The sequence below is a fragment of the Magnolia sinica genome, chromosome 17 (assembly GCF_029962835.1).
Source record: "Magnolia sinica isolate HGM2019 chromosome 17, MsV1, whole genome shotgun sequence".
In the NCBI taxonomy this organism is placed as follows: Eukaryota; Viridiplantae; Streptophyta; class Magnoliopsida; order Magnoliales; family Magnoliaceae; genus Magnolia; species Magnolia sinica.
Window position 1 is genome coordinate 30,476,891 of NC_080589.1, and position 21,998 is coordinate 30,498,888.

Genomic DNA, 21,998 nt, shown 5'->3' on the forward strand with positions numbered 1-21,998 from the left:
AGGGCATGACTAGCCATTCGTATAGGCCATCCTTCGTCTTGAAGGTTGTGTTCCACTCATCTCCTGGGCATATACGTATTTGGTGATACCCGCTCTTGAGGTCAATCTTTGAAAAGATTGTGGCACTCGCAATTATGTTTAACATATCACCAAGACGCGGTATGGGAAATCGATACTTGACCGTGATTTTGTTGATGGCTTAACTGTCCACACACATGCGTCACATGCCATCTTTCTTGGGTGTGAGAAGTGTTGGCACGGCACACAGTCTCATACTTTCCTGAATGAAACCCTTTCTGAGGAGCTCATCCACTTACCTCTTCAACTCCGCATGTTCCATAGGGTTCATTCGATAATGAGGAAGGTTTGATGAGTCGACCCAGGGACAAGATTAAAGGCATGCTGGATGTCCCTCATGGGTGGAAGCTCATCTAGTAAGTCCTCTAGAAATACATCGTGAAACTGATCCATAATCAGCTTCATCTCAAGGGGTCCCTCTACACTAACCTTGGGTGTAACTTCTCTCGCCACTAAGGTGTACACCATTGAATCCACCGTAGTCTCTCTCTCAAACTCTTTGGTGTTGATTACATGGAGAGACTTCAGTTTGGATTTTCTCGTATCCCTTGGGTACCCGACTTCCTCTCAGTTTTCTTCTCCGCATTGCTTTTTGGTGGGAGAGTAACTAAAGATATCTTTTTGCCTTGATGCATGAATGAACATACGTTTGAGCGGTCGTACATCGTCACATCGTGGTCAGATAGCCAAGGCTATCCCAAAATGATGTATCCAACATCCAAAGGTAAGACGTTGCACCATAACGAATCTGAACAGGATCCAAAATTAATGGGCACGAGACATCGCCGGGTAACAGGCATGGAAGATGCATCCACCCATGACACTCTATAGGGTTGATGGTGCGGTTCAGGTTTCAAACCCAAACGGGACAGTGCTGGTGGAGACCATATTGGTAAAGCTACCACTATCGACGATCACCTCGCAATTTTTCTCTCCACATTTTGCATAGGTGTAAAATATTGTAGTCTGACGTCAGTCATCATTCTTCTTAGCACTGGTCAAGGCACACTTTATTACTACAAGTAGTGTGGTCTCTTCTTCTTCTACTTCCTCATCACGAGCACCAGTGATGTTGGGCTGATAGACTTCTTCTACATAATCACCCTGCTCACCTCCTTCCTCACCATCATCAATTACTAGGGCTTTGTTCCTTTCTTTCGAGGGACATTGATGTGCAAAGTGACCAACTCCATGGCAATTGAAGTATCACGTTTACTCACCTCCCCTAGAGCTAGCACTTGTTATCCCTTTTCCTTTGACATCTCTAGGGTTGGGTTGGGACCCAATTTGAAGTCTAGACTGACTCCACATGTTAGGCTTAGCCCCTTGAGAATAAGTCTTGACACTTGGATCTTGAGAGTCATAACGCTTACCAACTGGTGCCTTGAGGAAGTGTTCAATGTCTTGCACAACTTGGTACATGTTCCAATGTACCAACATCACGAGAATAAAGTTCTCGTTGGATCTCAAATCGGAGGCCCATCCCGAATCTGGACAATGTAACCATCGGGTCCTCCTCAACGTCCCAACACATCATGTACTCCTCAAACCTAGCAATGTAATCTGGCACGGTCATGGATCCCTAGCGCAAAGCCTACCATTGGTCTACGAGCCTTTGGCGATAAGAAAGAGTGAGATACTTTTCTTTAAGGACCTCTTTCATCTCGGCCCAGTGCACAACTGGTGCTTCTCCTTTCCTTTCAATTTTACGTTCCATATTGGTCCAAAAAAGTTTGGCCTGACTCACCAACTTCATCTTGGCAAATCTCACTCGACGAGCATCAGACACATACAACTCAAAATAGTGGTTCATGTCTGCCAACCAATCAAGGAATGCTTTGGGGTCCAAGCAACCATCAAAACTGGGGGTCAATTTTCATACTTGTCATGACTTGTGCATCTGAATCATAACGATCATAATGCTCCTCACGTGGTGGCTGCACGTGTTCTCGACCACGGCCAACGCCTTGGCCACGACCATGCTCTTGCCTATCAACTTGATCTCCAGCCTGAGATTGAAAGTCTTCCCCAGTGTCGGGGTTTGCCTGAAGGAGGCCTCAAGTTGATTGATGTGCGCATTGGTTGCGGTTAATTGAGTGGCAGTGGTTTTGTTGTGCGCTTCAATGGTTGTCAAACGGTTATTGATAGCATTAAGGACCTCGGCAATTTGCTCTAAATTCATTATGGGTTGTAGACCAAAACCATGTCCCAAACGAGTGGGCATACACAAGGAAACTCTAAAAGGAAACCCTAGATGTGACTCTAACCTAAATGTAACACAAAAATCCTATATGAACAAGATCTATATGGGGACTCAACAAAACCTAGAAAAAAGGGCTAACTAAACTTAACAAAATATGTCCCCTTCGAAGAGTCGATGCCCAATACCTCTAAGATTTTTACGATTTGGGTAAGGGGTTCTATAGAAAATTTTGACCACAAAAGAAGGATTGACAATAGACTGATCGCTAAAACTGTGCTTTAATACCAAATATGATGCAGGACCGATGTATGAACCAAATAACATGTGAAATCAAGCAGCAGAATTAAGACAAAAAAAAAAAAAAAAAAAAAAACACACAAGCATTGCCATAATCATGACGAATCTCATGAAAACCTAAAGAACATCATGCACGATCATATCCTAAGTTATCAACATCATCACATAAGATCATTAAATAAAACGAAACTAGGATCTAATGGATGTAGGGGCATCCAATTAGCATAAGGTATAGTCTATTTCAAAGTAGAAATCCTAATACAACCTATGGTAAAAATTAGGGTTTGGGTAATTTGGCAAAGTAGAAAAATTATGGATTTTATGTTTAGGATTAGCATTTTGGGAATGGAAGAAATGAATTTTGATATAAGGATGATGGAAAGCCAAAAGGGGCAAGGTGTGGCCGTATGGCCAACCTGAAGGATTCACACATGTGGCGTGGGTTGGATAGGTTAGGTCGGTTAGGGTTTAGGATTGTTAAAAGGTAAAGGAAAGATGAATTTATGAAAGGATGAAGGCTTGGGATGGGAGAATCGAAGAATTCAAAGAAAATACCTTGATAGAGGAGAAGAGAGAAGACGGTGTGGGGATAGATGGATACCTCGCACCTCCGCTAATGAAGATTAGCCTCGCACCAATCTCCCTTCCAAATCACATGGAAGTATCTTCAAATCATATGAAGATGAAATAAGGAAGCAAGAACTTTATTCTTCTTTTTTAATCACAAAATCCAATGAGGGAGAGGGTCACATGCCCACCCTCTTTTATAGCTTCAAGAAAGTTCAAAAATTACAATAAATACCCTATTTTGTGAATTTTGATGAAAATAGCCCTAGCCTAACTAAAATAAACTAAAAACACTCATAATAACGTCCAAACATAACATAAACAAAACTAAATCCTATAAACTTATAAAAGTTGAGAAAAAGTAATGTGGATGATCCACGATAATGACCTGATCATGTGATCCAATGGCCCGATCATCACGTCCCTCCGATCCAACAGTCTAGATCATCACTCCATAAAGCGACCCATATGCATCTTCCTAGTGTGGGGTCTTCCAGATGCTCGCACATGCACATGGGGTCTTCAACACGATCACAGATACTCGCCTAGCCATAGGGAAATCGGTGTGGCCGGCCTCCTCGGATACGTATGCAAGGGTGTACGTGAAGTGATGTCCTCATCAGTTGTATTGGGTTGTCTGGTGAAGTTATGGATGTGTTATGTCTCCAATGTTTACAAATCACAATCAAGCATTAGAATTAGAAATCGAAAGAAAAATACACGTATAATTATTTTGACTTCTAAAAAAATGGCCATCGAAGCTTTTATTTGACAAAATCACTTCAATCTACTATTTTAATCTTAACTATAGTATGTGTGCTCAAAATTTACAATAGAATGATCTAGAAAAGTTTTTGGAATGAGAAAAGTAGAAAAATGAGGAAAAAATGAATTTACATTGAAGAAAGAAGTGGTTGTTTTTCAACCATTACGGGGGTAACAGTTGTTATGCCCCGTAATGGCCATTACGACCCCTATAACAGCCGATACGGTCCCAAAAAACTTACCCATTTCACCCCTGTATCACATAACGGTCACGGTCGTTACCTATACGTATCTCCTAAGAGGCAAATCAACAAGCTCATGTCGGGCCACCCAATTGGAGTTGTTCTTCAGACTTGTATACACCATGCCACCCCTCGATTTCTCAAAAGAAAACCTAACCACATTGATATCTCCCCCAATGCATTACAGCTCCACCCACCTTTGACTGACACTATTAAGTTCTAGCCAAAATTAGTCTCAGACTCTGTAAAAACATGGGCCCATAAATTGCTAAAAAATCCACTAGAACCCATTTGACACGTTCCTCAGCAAAATAGATAGGAAAAGGAGCCAACAACATAATCCACTTCCACTTGTCAGCATTCCAACTGAGCAAAATTCCCCTAGCAGACCCTAAAGCATCAACTAAGACCTAATCAAAAGATTTAAATCCCCACAGAGATTGAACCATAACTTTGTCAACAAACTACAACTTGGATTCTTGGAAGGTGATGATGTCTACCTTGTCTTTTCTACAAACATTTCTGACCTGAGCTCCCTTGAACTTACAACCCAAGCCTTTGACATTCTAAGATAAAGTACTCATTGAGCAACAACTCTTCCTGATCTCGCCATCTTACCACCACTAGCGCTAACCGCCGAGTCATAATTTATCGAACATTCAAGGCTCAACAACTCCCTCATACCTTTGGGAGATTTCTTGAGGTTCAGAGCTTGGAAATCCTATTGTCACTGTGTTCCCCTAATATGAACAAATTGATAAAATTCATAAACATCATCATCTTTGTCAAATGATATCCCTGCTAAACCCCCCACTCTTTCCAAAATGTTTTTAGCCCATAAAAATTGCTCTTCAGTAATTCCCTCATTACGATCCAATGGTCCTTCATACCTGTCCATCGGTCTAGCCACTTCTGTACTCAATGTTGTTAAATCACATATGTGATTGAATGCAATCAACATATGTTGTTCACATATGTGGTCTATATATATATATATATATATATATATGAAAAAAAGGGAAATTTTGGATAAAAAATGTAAAAAATTCTTTTTAAAAAAAGGGGAACACTTGCCTAAGTGATTGGTCAACTTATTTTACTTATTTCATTGTAGTTTGAGTGTTTCATTAAGTTATATATTTAATTATTTATATAATATTTACATAAATTTAAACAAACCAATCAACAAGCTACATTAAGAGAATTAATTATTAAAAATTTCAAACATTGAAATTTTATTGATAAATTGAACTTTCAAGTTTTAAGCCTATGATTACAATTTACAAAAAACAAGCACAACTTATAAAATAATGAAATAAAAAATAATAATTTAAAGATTCTAACATAGGCTACTAATATAGTAATACACATATTATATACATTGATCCAGTTGCCATTATGGCATCTGATCACCATCGTCGTTGTCGTCATCATCAAAGTAGTCTCCTTCTTCGATGTATATTTCATCTTCGTATGTTTCTCCATCATCGGTTCGCACTAGTACTTCATCTACATCCAATGGCCGTCGATATTGATCATCTTCTTCTTCTATCTCCTCAATCTAGTCCACGGCCTGACTGCTACTGCTACTGCTCGCCCCTCTTCTCAGTCTTTGAATGGAAGAACTTTCTCCAAGTGTCAATTCGAATGTGGCATCTTCAACATAGGCCCATTTTAGGTCCTCGCTTGCAAAGAATAGATCCTCTCTCTCTCTCTCTCTCTCTCTCTCTCTCTCCGAGCCACTCGCTATCTGCATTTAAATCACCTAGACAAATAGGATCATAGAAACTAGGCTTTACTCACTTAGAATGGAATCATTCTCGTAGCTTCCGGTTGTATTGGATCAAGTCATTGAGCTTCTTTTGCTCAAGACAATTCTTTTTTTCTTTTTCTTTTTTTTTTTTTCTTTTTTTTTTGCCTTTTTTTCTTTTTAAAAATCTGCATTAAAGAATGCATTCGCAATGGCTCATGGCCGTTACTTTTTAACTCCCTAAGATTTAAGACCAAAATCAACATTAATGAGTGAATTGTCACACTTACACCTTAAACGACTCCAATTGCACTCGCAGCCGCTAACAGAACATATGGAGTCCAATAATCTTTATGGCTAGTTTCTTTAGTGTTAGATCCTTCCTGTTCGAGTCCACCTCATAGGCAGCCCACCAGTTAGTTGAAATAATAGTTTAAGTAGCTGAGACTCTATACATTGTAGGAAACTATTTCTAAGTTACTTTAGACCGACTCATTAAAATGTTCATAGTTAGCAATTTCATATTCCCATTCATAATGACTATTTCTCTTGAGAAAATACCCACACTCTTCGTATAAAAGTCTACTAAAGCTAAAATCTTGCCTTATTCTTCTTTATTTGGAACCATTCTTTCCAAGACATCAAAAAAGCCAACCATATGCGTCGCTTCTGCCACTGTCCAATCGGTGGAAGCGAAGAATATGGCCGGAAATATAAGCAGTCGAATACAATGGAGAAGACATTTGGTTGCCCCATCTCTTATTTATAATATCTAAAATGGGGTTGTAATCAAGCTCTTTATAGTTGAAGTGATCCATGATTTTGTTTTTAACCCTCTCCATTGCCCCATTGGTGGCTTTTCATCTCCGTCCACCCATCGCAACATAGTCACTAAGGGTTTCGATGATTTTAGTACCTTTAGCACTTGTATCTAAATAGATTGTGAAACAATGGTTTACTGGACTAGCTTCCATTCGGTCTTCTTTGACAAAGGCCCATTATTCCAACCGACCAATGTTATAAAGCTTTCAAGCTCAGTTTTCTTTGAATACAACCTTTGTAGTGTTAAGAAGGTTGTTGCAAAATGGGTGACAGTTGGACGAAGCAAGTTACACCCAATGTGTATGATGGAGAAGGGCATGTTTGTATATAAAGACCGCGATTCATCCAGCCCTACCAATCACTTTAATATACAACTTGCTTATATCTTCTAGCATAAGATCTATACAATGTGCCACACAAGGGGTCCAAAATAAACTGCGTTGCTTCTCCGTAAGAAGGCGTCTGGTGGCTATAAATGAGGATGTGTTGTTTATGATAACTTGAACAACGTATTCCTCTTCTACTTCCTCAATCACACTCTAATAATTTGAACAAATAGTCAGCCATGGAAATAAGTCGATGCATCCACGGACTTCAAAAACATTGTCCCAGTTGGATAATTCACTAGAAACTTTATCAGTCTTCAACCGAATTTATCAATCCATCCGTCAACCATAAGAGTAAAATCAACCTCAATTTTGAAACATGTTTCCGTCACTTCATGATATGAAGGAGGCTTAAGCCCAGGTCTAAATTGACATATTGCTTCCACCATAACCTTCAAGTTTTTACAACTTAACAGTATTGAAAGCAACACCAGCTAGGTACAACCACTTAATTATATATATATATATATATATATATATATATATATATATATATATATATATATATATATATTGAATTGTGGCTTTCCTATCTTTTTGCTTGTTTCGGCTTTCCAAAGTGGTTTGTGCGGGTCCTTTGCCCTTACCCCTTTAGTCGACAACATCCTTAGGATGTGGTCTACACCACCTATCCATGGGCCCATGCCCACGAGCTCTTTTCGAGGCCGGTGGTCAAGACAGCCCAGTTGATGTTAGGGGGGTAAGACTTAAGTTCATACACATCAACCACATATATATTCTCATATGCTTCTTCTTCCCTTAACTCTTCTTGAAGTATAGTACTATCGTGTTTTCTTCTTGATTGTTTACACATGTAGTTTATGATTTCCCTTTGGATTTCTGGAGTAATGTTGAGATAGACTCTTGCATTTTATCTCAGCATGTGTGCAAGGTGTTGCTTGTGCTGTGCAATGACACCGACACTTACAAACTCACATAGCTCACATACTATGAGTCTTTTCGATAACATTACGATAGCGCCCGTACTTCCAACCCAGGGATCATTTGACTTGGGTTTCAAAGAAGGAGATTAGGAACAAGAAGACATGATTCTTGTACACTTATAAAGATAAAGAGTAGAGAGTAGAGAGAGAGTTACACTTACACTTGTAGAGAGGCGACTAGATAGAGAGAGAGTTACACACTTGTAGAGAGTAAAGACTAGAGAGAGCGAGAGAGTTACACACTTACACTTGCATAGACTAGAATCTAGATAAAGAGGGAAAGAGTAGAAATAGAATAACTTAGTTGCTTACAATGTAAGGGAGAGAGAGAGAGAGAGAGAGAGAGAGAGAGAGAGAGAGAGAGTTATAGTCTTCTCGAATCTTGAAGTTTTGTTGTACTTGTAATCTTGTACACTTGTAAGCTGTAAGTTCTAACTTTAGTTGCAACTTGTAGTTTGTACTTTGTAGTCTTGCTTGTACACTTGTATGTTGTAGCTTGTAATGATGTTTAACTAACTTGTAACATGCAAGTTGTAACTTGACTCCTCTCTTGAGTATTGAAAGTTGAAAAGAAAAAATTGAACTTGAAAGAGAGTAAGAATGAATGAATGAAATTATGAGACTAGGAGATGAGATGAGAGAGAATGTAATGTAAGAGAGAATGAATGAGAAAATGTAAGAGAGAGAGAGAGAGAGAGAGAGAGAGAGAGAGAGAATGAATGCGAGAATGTAAGAGCAAGAAAAGATGAGAGAATGTAAGTGAAGGATAGAAAAAGAGAGAATGAATGAGAGAGAGAGAGAGAGAGATGACAATGAATCAATGAATAGTTGGCAAATAAAAAGAAAAGAAGAAGAGAATAATTAATATTACTATTTGCTAATGAATTGAATAAGAAATCAAAGTATAAAACAATAAAAGATATGAGAGAAACCGAAGAAGAAATGATCTTGAATGATGGTATTCTTGTTGAATTTTGATCTTTGAACACTTCAACTTTCAATGGAGATTCAAGAATGAGAAACTTGAAAGAGTTGTGAAATCTTGGTCTTTGAAGTCTTGGACTCTTAAAACTTGAAAGAGTTGTAGTCTTATAGTTGTAAAGAGATTGGAGTAAGAAGAGAGAAAAAAGAGGCAAAGAGAGTGAGCTTTAGAATGGAGAATAGTGAAAATGGGGGGGGGGGGGGGTTGGGACGGGGCGATTTGAGTGCATATTTATAGGTAAAAGTTGCTGGAAATGCAAACAAATAAATAAATAACAGTCAAAACGATCAGATTTCGGACCGTTGGGACATCTGCAATCACATAATGTTGCATATAGACATGTGATGCATTTTTTGTGCAAAGGGGTGTCACCACCACAGGTTCTTCCAACAGCTCTCCTTCCTCGACTATCTTGCTAATGATCATACCACCTTCTGTTGCAGGACCGATGCGTGAAAAAGTAACATGTGAGATCAAATAACGGAATTAAGATATTTAACAAAAAAAAACACAAACATCGCTATATTCATCACAAATATCATGAAAATCAAAAGAAAATCATGCATAATCCTGACCTAAGCTACCAACATCGTAACACAAGATCATTAAATAAAAAGAAACTAGGATCAAATGGATGTAGGGACATCCAATTAGCATAGGGTATAGTCTATTTCAAAATAGAAAACCTAACACAACCTAGGGTGAAAATTAGGGTTTGGGTAATTTGGGAAAGTAGGAAAATTAAGAATTTTAGGTTTAGGGTTAGGGTTTCAAGGATGGAAGAAAGGGGTTTTGATATAATGATGGTGGGAAACCAAAATGGGTAGGTGGGATTCACAAGTGTGGCGTGGGAGGATGGGTTTAGGTCGGTAAGGGTTTGGATTGTGGATGGGTATGAGAAAGTAGCGTTTGGGAGAAGACGAAGATCTAGGATGTAGAGAATGAAAAACTTGAAGAAAATACCTGGATGGGGAAGAAAAAAGAAGATGGTGTGGGGATAGATAGAGACCTCGCACCTCTGTTCATGAAGATTAGCCTCACACCAATCTTCCTTCTAAATCGTATGAAGATGGAAGAAGAAAGCACGAGCTTCTCTTTTTATTTTTAATCACGAAATTCAATGGGAGAGAGGTCACACGCCCCCCCTGTTTTTTATAGATCCAAGAAGTTTCAAAAATTACAATAATCCCCCGTCTTGTGAATCTTAACGAAAATAGCCCTAGTCTTAAAAAAATCAACCAAAACACTCATAATATGTCCAAATATAAAATAATAAAAAACTAAAACCTAAAAGATGAGAAAGTCTAAAACTGATGTGGGCGAACAACAATCAATGGCCCGATCGCTGCTTCCCTCTGACCCTTTGATCCAACGGTTTGAATCATTTCATAAAGTAGCCCATGTGCATCATCCCAGTGTGGGGTCTTTCAAATGCTCGCACATGCACATGGGGTCTTCAGCACGATCACGAGTACTCGCCTAGCCACAGGAAAATCGGTGTGGCCCGCCTCCTCTGATACGTACGCAAGGGTGTACGTGACATGATGTCCTCATCACCTTCCCCAAGATGTTTGTCAACTATCGGGTCTGCAATTGGAGGCTTACCCTCTTCTGCATTTGAGTCGGGGGCAGTGTTCAAATTATCTTCGATATTATCTTTATCTCCAGCTCAGCGATACCGATAACACTGGTAGTATCAAAAATTTCAGGTATTAGCAATGTATCGCTAAGTATCGCCAACGTATCAATATCATTAATGTAATCGCTAATATTTTCAACTATGTAAATTCTAGGTGTTGTTTGTATTGCCAATGCATCAATATCACCAATGTATTGACAATATTTTCAACTATGTAAATTCTAGGTAACGCTTGTATCGTAAGTGTATCGACAATATTTCAATAATATCGCCAACATATTGATATCATCAAAATTTTGTTTATTAGGAAAAAAAATTATTTTAAATCTTTTCATTGGCACATGGTTGTATGGAGTGTTCAATTTCTCATTGATAATATCTCGATATTATCGATATCGCAACATGCGCGATATTGAGACCACAATCTTTCGTTTCCGTTCCAATTGTTGATGATTTCTTGGTGAAATATCATTTGCTGTTGATATTTTGCAATATCGATGGATGTTTGGATGGAAGGTTGGATGGTTAAATAGGTCGGATGGGATGGTTGGACTGATTTCTTTCAACAGCACATGCTTTTAAGACCACAATATTTCTTTCAACTTGTTAAATAGACTATATCGATATTGTTTCCATATCCCTGGCCAATGAAACTTAAAATAGGTTTTTTTAATAAACAAACTTTCTGAGATATCTCTACATCGGTGCTATTATTGAAATATCGCCAATACACTTGTTATACAAGCACCATTACATAGTTGAAAATAGTGACGATACATTTGTTGTATCGATACATTGGCAATAAAAGCAATGCCTAGAATTCACATAATTGAAAATATTGGGAACATCGATACGTTGGCAATACTTGGCGATACATTGTTGATGTCTAGAATTTCTAATACTACCTGTGTTATCGATATCGCTACCAGTGTTATTGGTATCTCCAAGCTAGAGATAACGATAATATCAGAGATATTTCGATAATATTGGAGATAATTCAAACAATGCCCGCAGGACAATCTACACCACGTGTGGCTTTCTCCAGCAAAACATCGCCACCTACCGCTTGCGGCCAATGAAAGAGTGACAACACTCAGCTATCCCATCCTGTGAGCCGAGGGAGCATCCTATCCATTTGCCTTCTTCCGGGAGAAATTGAGCGCCGTGTCCCACCGTGGAATATCTAGCTTCTCTTCTCCCACAAACCTCACCCATCGAGGATACAAGCCCCCAATCTCCTCCTATTGAACCTTTAGCTTCACCCGCTTGTCCCCAATCATCACAGAAATCGACTTGGGATCCCCTAAAGCCTTCTTCCTTTTGATGCACACCATAGCAACCCCCAACTCATTGCCACTCTCCACCACATAATCAATTTCAATAAAGTCCCCCAAGCAGCTTGCAATAGCGATGAAGAAGTTGTTGAATCAGAACTCTAAAGGTATCCCCTAAGTAAGGAACCAATAGTCTTCTTTACCAAAGATGGAATACTCTTCCCATCTACAAAGTTGAAGAATCACACCATCTCTGTGAATGGCTCTGGCAATAAGTAAGATACCCATATTAGCATCCAGGAATATCTGAATCCACACCTCGTTAACTTCTATAGGCTTCAGAGCATAATCTTTTAGCCTTAGGCTGCATTAGGCCTCAACAGTCCAAAAGCCATTGCCTAACCTGAGATGGGAAGCCCCATCCTTCATTGTCGCCACAACAGAGTTGAAGTGACGACCACAACTCTTAAATCACATCCAGCCTCAAACGGACCACCCTCGATTCTGAGTTTCCTTCTCTATACACCCGTTTCCCTATCTCTATTGTCCTAGTATTAGCCAAGGACTTGGACGATATCTGATCTTCCTTCGAATGGTCTTAGCTCACTATTGCTGCTCTAAAGGATTTTGGGTTTTCTTCCCTAAATTTAACCTTTCTAACCATTTGAACTTAAGGCGCTACATCGATTGTCTCCTTCTCCACTGCAGTCAGAGGCATAGCTTTGATGTTGTTTCACCCAAGGTGTTCCGTAACGGTAACGGTCGCCATAACGGCCACCACTATTACCTTTACAATACGGGGCATAATGGTTGTTACGGCCCCGTAACGGCCGTTACGCTCTCTCTCTCTCTCTCTCTCTCTCTCTCTCTCTCTCTCTCTCTATTGAAAAAAACCCCAAAAAACCTATATCTGCCCCATAATGTTGGTTAAAAAGTATAAAAAACCTGTATGTCTTGTAATAGACCATTACGGGGCTATTATGGGCCTTTATAGGGAATGTAACATGTTGTTGACAGCAATTACAGGTCCTTTTTTTTTTCCCATAATGGTTGTTACGACCATACGACCCCGTAACGTGTAACGGTTGCCACCGATACCTTTACATAACAGCCTTTACAGCACACCATGGTTTCACCCCATCGACTCGAACACCTCCATGTTCTTCAACTCCAGTCTAAAACAAGCCTGCTGTACCGATAGCTTTGCACCTCCGAAACTCACCCCATGCAAAGTTTCCACCACCTAGGTTAGCTTCGACTTAGTGCTCAAACGAACAAAGGCAAACCCCCTATAAGCCGCTGTAATGCGATCACTGAGAACCACCACTTCCATCACTACCCCAACCCTTCCGAAAACCCTCTCGAAATTGATTGGCATCGAACCTTTCGAGAATCCAATAACATACAGTGTTAGGTACTCTGAGAAACTCATCCTGCGGCCTGTTTTCTTCTCCATCAACCCTTTTCAGCTGGGAACTTTCAACCAACCCCCCTCCTCCCCTTCAGCTGCAAGGTAATCCACATCCCCACCAACAGACGAAATCCCCTCCAATTTCCTACCCTCCTGACCACCGTCAATACCTTTTTGTTTCCACTCCATAAGTTTTGGTTCTGCAATGTATGGAGAAAAAGGTGGGTATGGAAATACCCTAAGCAAAAGAATGGGAAAAGGAAAAGGAGTAAAGAAGGAAAGAATAGGAATATCATGAAGATGAAAAGGGATGGAAGAGCTCTCTCTCTCTCTCTCTCTCTCTCTCTCTCTCTCTCTCTCTCTCTATTTTGTTAAGAAAGCTCTAAACATAAGAAAGAACCAGTGACCTAAGGGAGCACCATAAAATTAATACACACCCACATCATAAACAAAAATATATAGTTTAGGGATTCAAGGACACTTTAGTGATTTTAAAATAACATATAGATGGTTAGGATTATATTAAAAGGCTTTCTTTTCTTTAACAGAAATTAAGTAATGATGTAAAGACTATTTTATTAGTTGATGGTTATTTTGATTGAATGAAGAGGTTTATTCGATTCTTTAATGTTTTATCTGATGGTATTAATATTAATTGGTGCAATGCCTTAGGGTTGCATGGAGCAATTCCATATAATCAATTTACTTATTGTGTTGCCATTTATTGCTGATTTTGGATTATCGAAGGTAATATTGTGACAGCTTTGAGGAGCTTGATCTCTAAATGAGTATTTTAAGATTTGTGCAATTTAGATTCTAGTTCCTAAAGTTGTTGCATCATGACCACTTACACCAACCCACTCTCTTTTGGGCCATAGATTTAAATTAACACTGATTGTACGATTGTACCTATCTAATCAACAGATTGTAAAGTGGACAGTCTAAATATACTCTGATGAAAACGTCCAGTTATCAAAACAGATGGTCCATCAGTGGGACTGTACCTTGGTCTCTCAGGAATCACTTCAAACCAACAATTCTAACCATTTGACAGGGGGCTTGGAAAATAAAATGTTATAAAAGAAAGAGCACTGTTTAGATGGTTGGGATCACCTTATCAATGTGATAACTACAGGTTGATTTTTTGAAATGTACACATGCCAAATGCAGATTATTTATGCCAATATGGTCAAACTAGTTGCAAAGAATAATTCCCCTTCAACATCATCATCCTCGTCATACACTACCTTTTTCCAGTTCTTTGGGTCAGCTTAAAGAATCCAGTGTTGCCAAATTCAAGACGGGAATTCTCATGATTACGGGGTAGAAGTTCAACCACATGATGCTACTTGACGCTAAACCATCTTTCTTTACCCAGTCTAGAGACCGGCTGGCACAATCCTTACTAGGTGTAGTTGGAGAACTCATTCCCCTTTCTTCTTAAAAAGATTGGAATTACGATGTGTTTAAATTTACAAATTGTCTCATAGTCAATGTTGTTAATATTTGTTTCAGCAACTTCTAGTTGTTCTTTGTACTATTGTATATATGTGCACGATACAAGCCATCTGCTCAAGGCGCCAAATAATGCAGAAAGTAGTGGAGCCCAAAGGGCCATCACATAAGATCCACTAAAATGTTTAGAGAACCAAAACTGAAACATGTGATTCCCTACGTAAAATGTGCATCTCTCTAAAACCTCAAATACTCATAGGACCAGCAAAGCATGTGCCTCTAAATGAAACATACATATAAAGCAGTTTAATCTCCTCATGCTGACTCATAATGAATGGTTCATCTCCTTCTCAAATTGGTCCATCAGAGCATGATTGAACAAAGCCTCACATGCACTCAGCATTCTACAAGTGGGACTCCCCCAGCCATGCCGAGGATGCAAAAAAAGAAAAGAAAAAGTGTGCTAATCCAACAGAGTGAGAAAATTTCATTGTCTGTAGGGAAACTCATCTACTACTGAAAAATACAAGTGAAGATCAAACTTAATTATTGTAGTGACAAAGTTTGCTACAATAAATTCCTACAAATTGTTATTTTTTTCCATCATGACCATAGCCGTTGGATATAGTAGAATGGCAGAACAAGATTCATGTAACTGATCCCACTTAGTTGGGATAAGGCTTAGATGATAATGATGATGATGCCCCTAGCCATTGGATCCTGGTCATGTTGATATAGTGATCAAAAGACAACAAAGAAAAAACACAATATATTTAATTTAATCATATTTTAAGATAAAATCATGCCATCAAACATTCTAAGAAAATAATAATAAAATCTATGTAGAAAAAAGGTTAAACAAAATTGTGGATGGATCATGGATATCATACTACTCACTATGGAAGGCGCTCTTAGAGCCCGTTTGGCATCTCTTATCTACACTCCAATACGAGCTACTCTAATAAGAGCTAGAGATTTAAGAGTTTTTGTTTTAGCACTTGTTATACAATAAGCTTGTTTGGAAAAATCACCTTTTCAAAATCGAAAAAAACTCTAATTTGAAATAAGTGCGTTTGGTAAAACATTCAAATAAGAGCTTTTTTTAGGGGTAATTGCAGTCATTTTTAAAATTTGCAATAACTCTATCTCAAACAAGCAGGCCCTATCATGCCTCACACTTTGGATATGGGTTGTCCATCATGACGGACATTGGATGTGGATCGTCCATGATGTGGAGCCCACCTTTGATATGCACCGTCCATCGTGCGGGCCTGCCTTTGATGTGGACCATTGATCATTAGGAGCCAATCTTTATGTGTATTGTCCATTATGTGGGGCCCACCTTGATGGAGGTCATCCATGATGTGGGGCCCACCATCAATGTTAATTGTCCTTCATGTGGGTCCCTTCAATGTCCACTACCCATCACATGGAGCCCACATTTGATGTGTCCATCTTGTGGGCCCAACCTTCGAAATGCGTTGTCCATCACATAAGGCCACCTTGGGTGTGGTCCATTCATCATTAAGGGCCGACCTTTGATGTGGATTGTCCATTATGTGAGGCCTGCCCTTGATGTGGGTCATCGATCAGGTGGGACACACTTAATGTGGGTCGCCCATCATGCGGGGCCACATTTTGATGTGGGTCATCCATCATGTGGGGCCCACCTTTGATGTGGACCATCCATTAGGTGGGCCCACTTTTGATATCCGATGTCCATCATGTGGGGCACACCATCTATGTGGATCATGCATCATGTCAAGCCACTTTAGTTATGGGTCATCCATCATGTGAGAGTTGGTGAGACCTTTGATGGGGACCATCCATCAAGTGAGGCCCACTTGATGTGGGACGTCCATCATGCGGGGCCACACTTTGATGTAGGCCATCCATCATGTGAGGCTCACTCCCATTTTGTGGTCCCACTTGATGTGGACCATTCATCATGTGGGACCTCATCTTCAATATGGCTCGTTCATCATGTGGGCCCACCTTTGATGTCGATTGTCCATCATGTGGACCCACCTTTAGTGTCCACCATCCATCATGTAGGTCCCAACTTTGTAGACTTCCCATCAGGTGGGGCCCACATGTGTAGATAGTCCATCATGCAAGGCCACACTTTGATGTGGGCCATCCATTGTGTGGGGCCCACCTTTGATATGAATTGTGAATTATGTAGGTCCACCTCTATATGGACCATTCATCATATGTGGAGCCCCACCTTTAATATGGGTTATTCATCATGTGGGCCAAGCTTTGATGTCAACCTTCCATTAGGTGGGCCAACCTTCAGTAGAGAAGGATTTGATGAGGATAATGTGAAGAAGAGATGAGAATATTGAGAGAGAAGGAGGAGGAGAGTTTGGGAGAGATGATGTGTTAGGCTTGCTTGCCCTAACACATAATATTTTATTATGATGAAGCATATAGTACACTGCAGGAGAATAGGGACGTGTGCACATGCACTCACACTAAAAGGGCCGCCCACTAACCACACACTATAAATACAATACACTAGCATTCTCTATACCTTCAATGTCCACCATCCATCATGTGGGTCCCACCTATGATGTGGACCATTCATCATGTGGGGCCCACTTGAAGTGGATAGCCCATGCAGGGCCGTGCTTTAATGTGGGTCATCCATCACGTGGGGCCCACCCTTAATGTGAACTATACATTATGTGGGCCAACCTTGAAGTGGGTCATCCATCATGTGGGGCCCACCTTTAATGTGAACTATACATTATGTGGGCCAACCTTGAAGTGGGCCATTCATCATGTTGAGCCCCACCTTCAAAATAGGTTGTTCATCATGTGAGCCCACCTGTGAGTGTGTGTGTGTGAGAGAGAGACAGAGAGAGATGCCAAATGGCCCCTTTTTAGAAATAAGAAAATAAGCATTATTAGTAGAGATGCCAAATGGCCCCTTTATTCGATTGAATCTAAATGAAGATGGTGAGAAGTGTCTTGAGGCAGTTAGGTAACTGTTTTGAGTTTGTGGATTATGGAGGGATCTTATCTTTTAGTTATAATACAGGAAAGGAAATCATATTTATAATTTTTTTGAGAAAGAGAGGTAACGGGCATGGGAGATGAGAGAGGTTGTAGAGAGAGAGAGAGAGAGAGAGGAATTGATACATGCGTGCGCACACACAAACCCAAACCCAGACCCAGACACAAATGCACAGACACAGACACAGACACATATGCACCCACCCACCCACCTGCATGCACGCGCGTGCACACACACATTAGGTGAGATCCACGGAGCCCACCATGGCTTATGTGTGAGATCCACTCATTTCATCAGGTGTAGCCCTCGACATTAGGCCCTTGGGACTAGTGTTCGAAATATCGGTATCGCATTACGTATTGCGCCCTTGGGATATGAATATGTATCAGTTATTGCATGGGATCTATCGATTGTATCGCGTAATGTATTGTTGTTGTTGGAAACATGAGGAAACATTGAGAAATTGGTCGAATTTTTCAGTGAAACTATAGTAATTGTTAAAAAAGGCAAATAAAAACATTACAAAAACCAATTGCACATAATAGGATTTCTTTGTATGGGGTCCTAATCTATGTGTTGTCTAACTGAATCGATGCAAATATATTCAAAGTCTATTCATATAATTTATAAATGCAAGAACACAAGTGGAAACACAAGCAATACATTAAAAAGCAAAAGAAAAATCACTAGATCAGGTTACATACATGTTTGATTTTATGTTTGGACACAAAGGTTGCAACTGAGTTGTGAGAAATTAGGAAATTTTGATTTATTTTTTTTTTTCAATTTTTTGCAACTCAGCCCATCTCCAAATCTCAAAATTGAAGCTCACAATCTATGATTTCTTATGCAAAACATGAAAAATCATGGATTTGTAACAATTTAACACTGATTTAACACAATTTGCAGGGGAAAAAAAAGAGATTGAAAATAAAAAATGCTCACTAGATTGAACATGTGGGATATATCCCACTACTTGTGTGCGACGTTTTAAATATCGTTATTGCATATTGTATCGCACCTTTGGGATACGGATAAATATCAGTTATCGCATGGGATATATTGGTTGTATCGCATAGATCAATGTTGTTGGGAAACATGGGAACATTGGGAAATTGGTCGAATGTTTCAATGAAACTTCAGGGATTGTTGAAAAAGACATCAATACACATTTAAAAATCAAAACATTACAAAAATTTTATAAAAAAAAAAAAAAAATGCACATAATAGGGGTTTCCTTTGTATGGGGTCTTAATATATGTGCTTTCTAACTTAACTAATGGAAGTATATTCAAAGTCTATTCATATAATTTATAAGTGTAAGAAGACATGTATGGAAACACAAGCAATACATTCAAAAGCAAAAGAAGAATCACTAGATCAAGTTACACATATGTTTAATTTTGTGTTTAGATACAAAGATTGCAACTGATTTGTGAGAAATTGAGAAATTTTGTTTTTTCTTAATTTTTCGCAACTCGGCCCATCTCAAAATTGGAGTTCCAAATCCATAATTTTTCATGGAAAACATGAAGAATCATAGATTTGTAACCATTTGACACTAGTTTAACGTGATTTACAACAAAAACATAGATCAAAAATTGAAAATGCTCACTGGAACGAATAGGTGGGATATATCGGCACTACCTGTATGTTTCGTATCGCACAGGTGGGATACAAGATATATCATGGTATATATCAGCTGATAACAACAATACTTAAAACACTGCTTGGGACAAAGATCAACGTGTTCCATAATTCTAGTGAGCCACACCACAGAGAACAATTGAGAGGGAACGCCAACCATAAGTTTTCGAGCATCTAGCCACATATGATAGTGTTTATATTCCATATAACCCACCCATCAGATGATCCTCACTAGGATGAACATAAACTTAGAAAATCAGCCTGATTCAAAACTCATGCAGGCACAAGATGAATTTGGAGGTTTTAGGCATAATTTGCAGTCCGTCCCCCCCCCCCCCAATATCATAAAAAAATTACCATACACCTTAAAATTTTGCGACAAGGAAAAAGACGGACATAAACCATGACCAAGCAGATAATATGTGAAGGAAACAATGCTAACTATAGGACCACAGTAACGTAGAGAAATTGGTAAACCACATACGCCGGAATAAAAGACGCACACACACTTATATAACATAAAGAATGTCTACAGAGAATTGAGAATCAACCAAGAAGATTTCACTGAATTGCAATCACATTAATCAGTAATAGCTGATATCAAAGACAGCAATAAATAAATAAATAGGAGAAAGAAAACTGGATAATGCTTTCTGAAAATGATAAGGTCTGGAAACTAACAAGACTTAACCCACGGTACAGAGCACCACGGTGTAAGAATGGCCAGGCACCGGCTCCATTGTAAATCTCATAAATGCATAATGACTGGCCCATCCTTTCTAGCTCTCCTTCATCTCTTTCGTACACTTCAGATTTCAGCTTTTCAGCCTTTCGAGCATTGCGGTATATCTCATCCCATGACTGTGAAGGTTTCTCCATCCTTTCCTCAATCTACAGCTCATGATATGAATCCGTATTAACATTGCCTAAAAAAAAAAAGCTAATTCATGAAAAAGTAAAGAAAGCGATGAACTGCCATACCTCCTGCATTTCCCGCCTCTCTAATTCTTCACTGCTTTCTATTTCCGTCATTTCATCCCAATCAAGCTGGGTAAGGTGGTCAGGGGTGGTCGACTCAATTTCAATCTCTGAGGTATTTCTCGTGTGATTATCACTGGCCAATTCTTCTTCTAGGACGTAGACGATGCTTGTTTTTCTGATCAAAGTACGGTTTTCGTCAATGTTTTGGACAACAAATTCGGTTCCTCTCTCATATGTCTTCTTCCTGAACAAATTCCATTCCCAATTGTATTTTTGAAGCTGAGAAATGGGCCCGGGGAGCATGGAATCTGATGGAAACTGAAGAACATTTTCTAGAAGCTTTGCATAGCCCGTTATGCACTCTGATGCTAGTATGTTCCTAGCAAGTAACTTTCCAGAGGAAGCAACTACATGAGCAAATTTAGACAGCTTCATGTCTGATACTAAAATCGAGAAAGCTCTGGTCAATGTCTCAGGTTCACGTGCTTGAAAAATCAAACCATGGACTCCGTTAACAACCTGTATTAAGACAGGTTTTTAAATAAATATAAATAAATAAATTGCAAACTTCAATCATGTAAATGTAAAGGAAACAAGGATGAGTTAAAATGGCACTAAACTCACATATCTTTTTATGATAGCCAAATCAGGAGCAATGATGGGTACTTCAAACGACATGGCTCTAATTAGCAACGGAGGAAAACCTTGTTCCTCTTGAAAGGAACCATAGAGAACAATGTCAGCCATTAATAACACACTATTAACATCAACATCCATACCATAGTGGCTTACAGAACCATCGGGAAAGCCCAGATGTGAAGCAATTTCCTGCACCGAAAATGTAATGAAGCAATTTATCTTCTCAAATCTAAGAACATCAATAACTTATATAGACTGCAGGACCCTCACTGTCCAACATCAAAATTACAGATAACAAATACCAAACTACTGCAGTCTCCTCAAAATCTACCAAAACTTGAAATAAAGAATCAAATTCCCATTCAGGTACCATTTTCAGCCAAAAAAAGAAACAAACAAACAAACAAAGATCTGGTCTGTCTAGGAAAGTGGTGTGGAGGTTCAGTGAAGAACTAGACCTGATGTGGAGAGAGTTAATCGCAGAGAACGTGGTGCTTCCAAAGGGATATGTTTCTTTGGGATCCGTTCCAATGTGGGATAGGATGTGTGGCAAGCAATTACGGTGGTTAGCAAAGATCTGAATGAAGAGAGACGAAGCCTTTTGAATAGCACAGGAAGGCTTTCCAGGTATAGAGTTAGGTTCAAAATTGGTCATGGCAGGCTGAGATATTGGCATGATCCATGGTTATATGATCTCCCATTGGCCCTCCCCTTCCCTTCCTGGTATTTTGCTAAACAAAGAGGCCAAAGTGTCTTTGGGTTATGAATGTACTGGGACCTCTGCTGTCTGAAATGTAATACTTTGTAGCAATCTGCATGAGAATGAGATAAATGCGTACAGTGGGCTTATGGGGAAATCACACAAGGTGCTCTACGATCACTTGTCTAAAGATA

At 39.3% G+C, this 21,998-nt stretch overlaps 1 protein-coding gene across 4 annotated transcripts in view; it reads right to left on the reverse strand.

The window, feature by feature from the left end:
- Nucleotides 1-21,998, reverse strand: part of LOC131231146 (uncharacterized) — a 135,566-nt gene that overhangs the window by 19,576 nt on the left and 93,992 nt on the right. For all 4 annotated transcript variants that reach the window (XM_058227244.1, XM_058227243.1, XM_058227245.1 and 1 more), the window contains 3 exons: nucleotides 21,090-21,293; nucleotides 20,466-20,984; nucleotides 20,166-20,375 (listed from right to left, as the gene is read on the reverse strand). In XM_058227244.1, coding sequence (XP_058083227.1) covers nucleotides 20,166-20,375; nucleotides 20,466-20,984; nucleotides 21,090-21,293 — 933 coding nt within the window. The remainder of the gene's footprint in view (nucleotides 1-20,165; nucleotides 20,376-20,465; nucleotides 20,985-21,089; nucleotides 21,294-21,998) is intronic.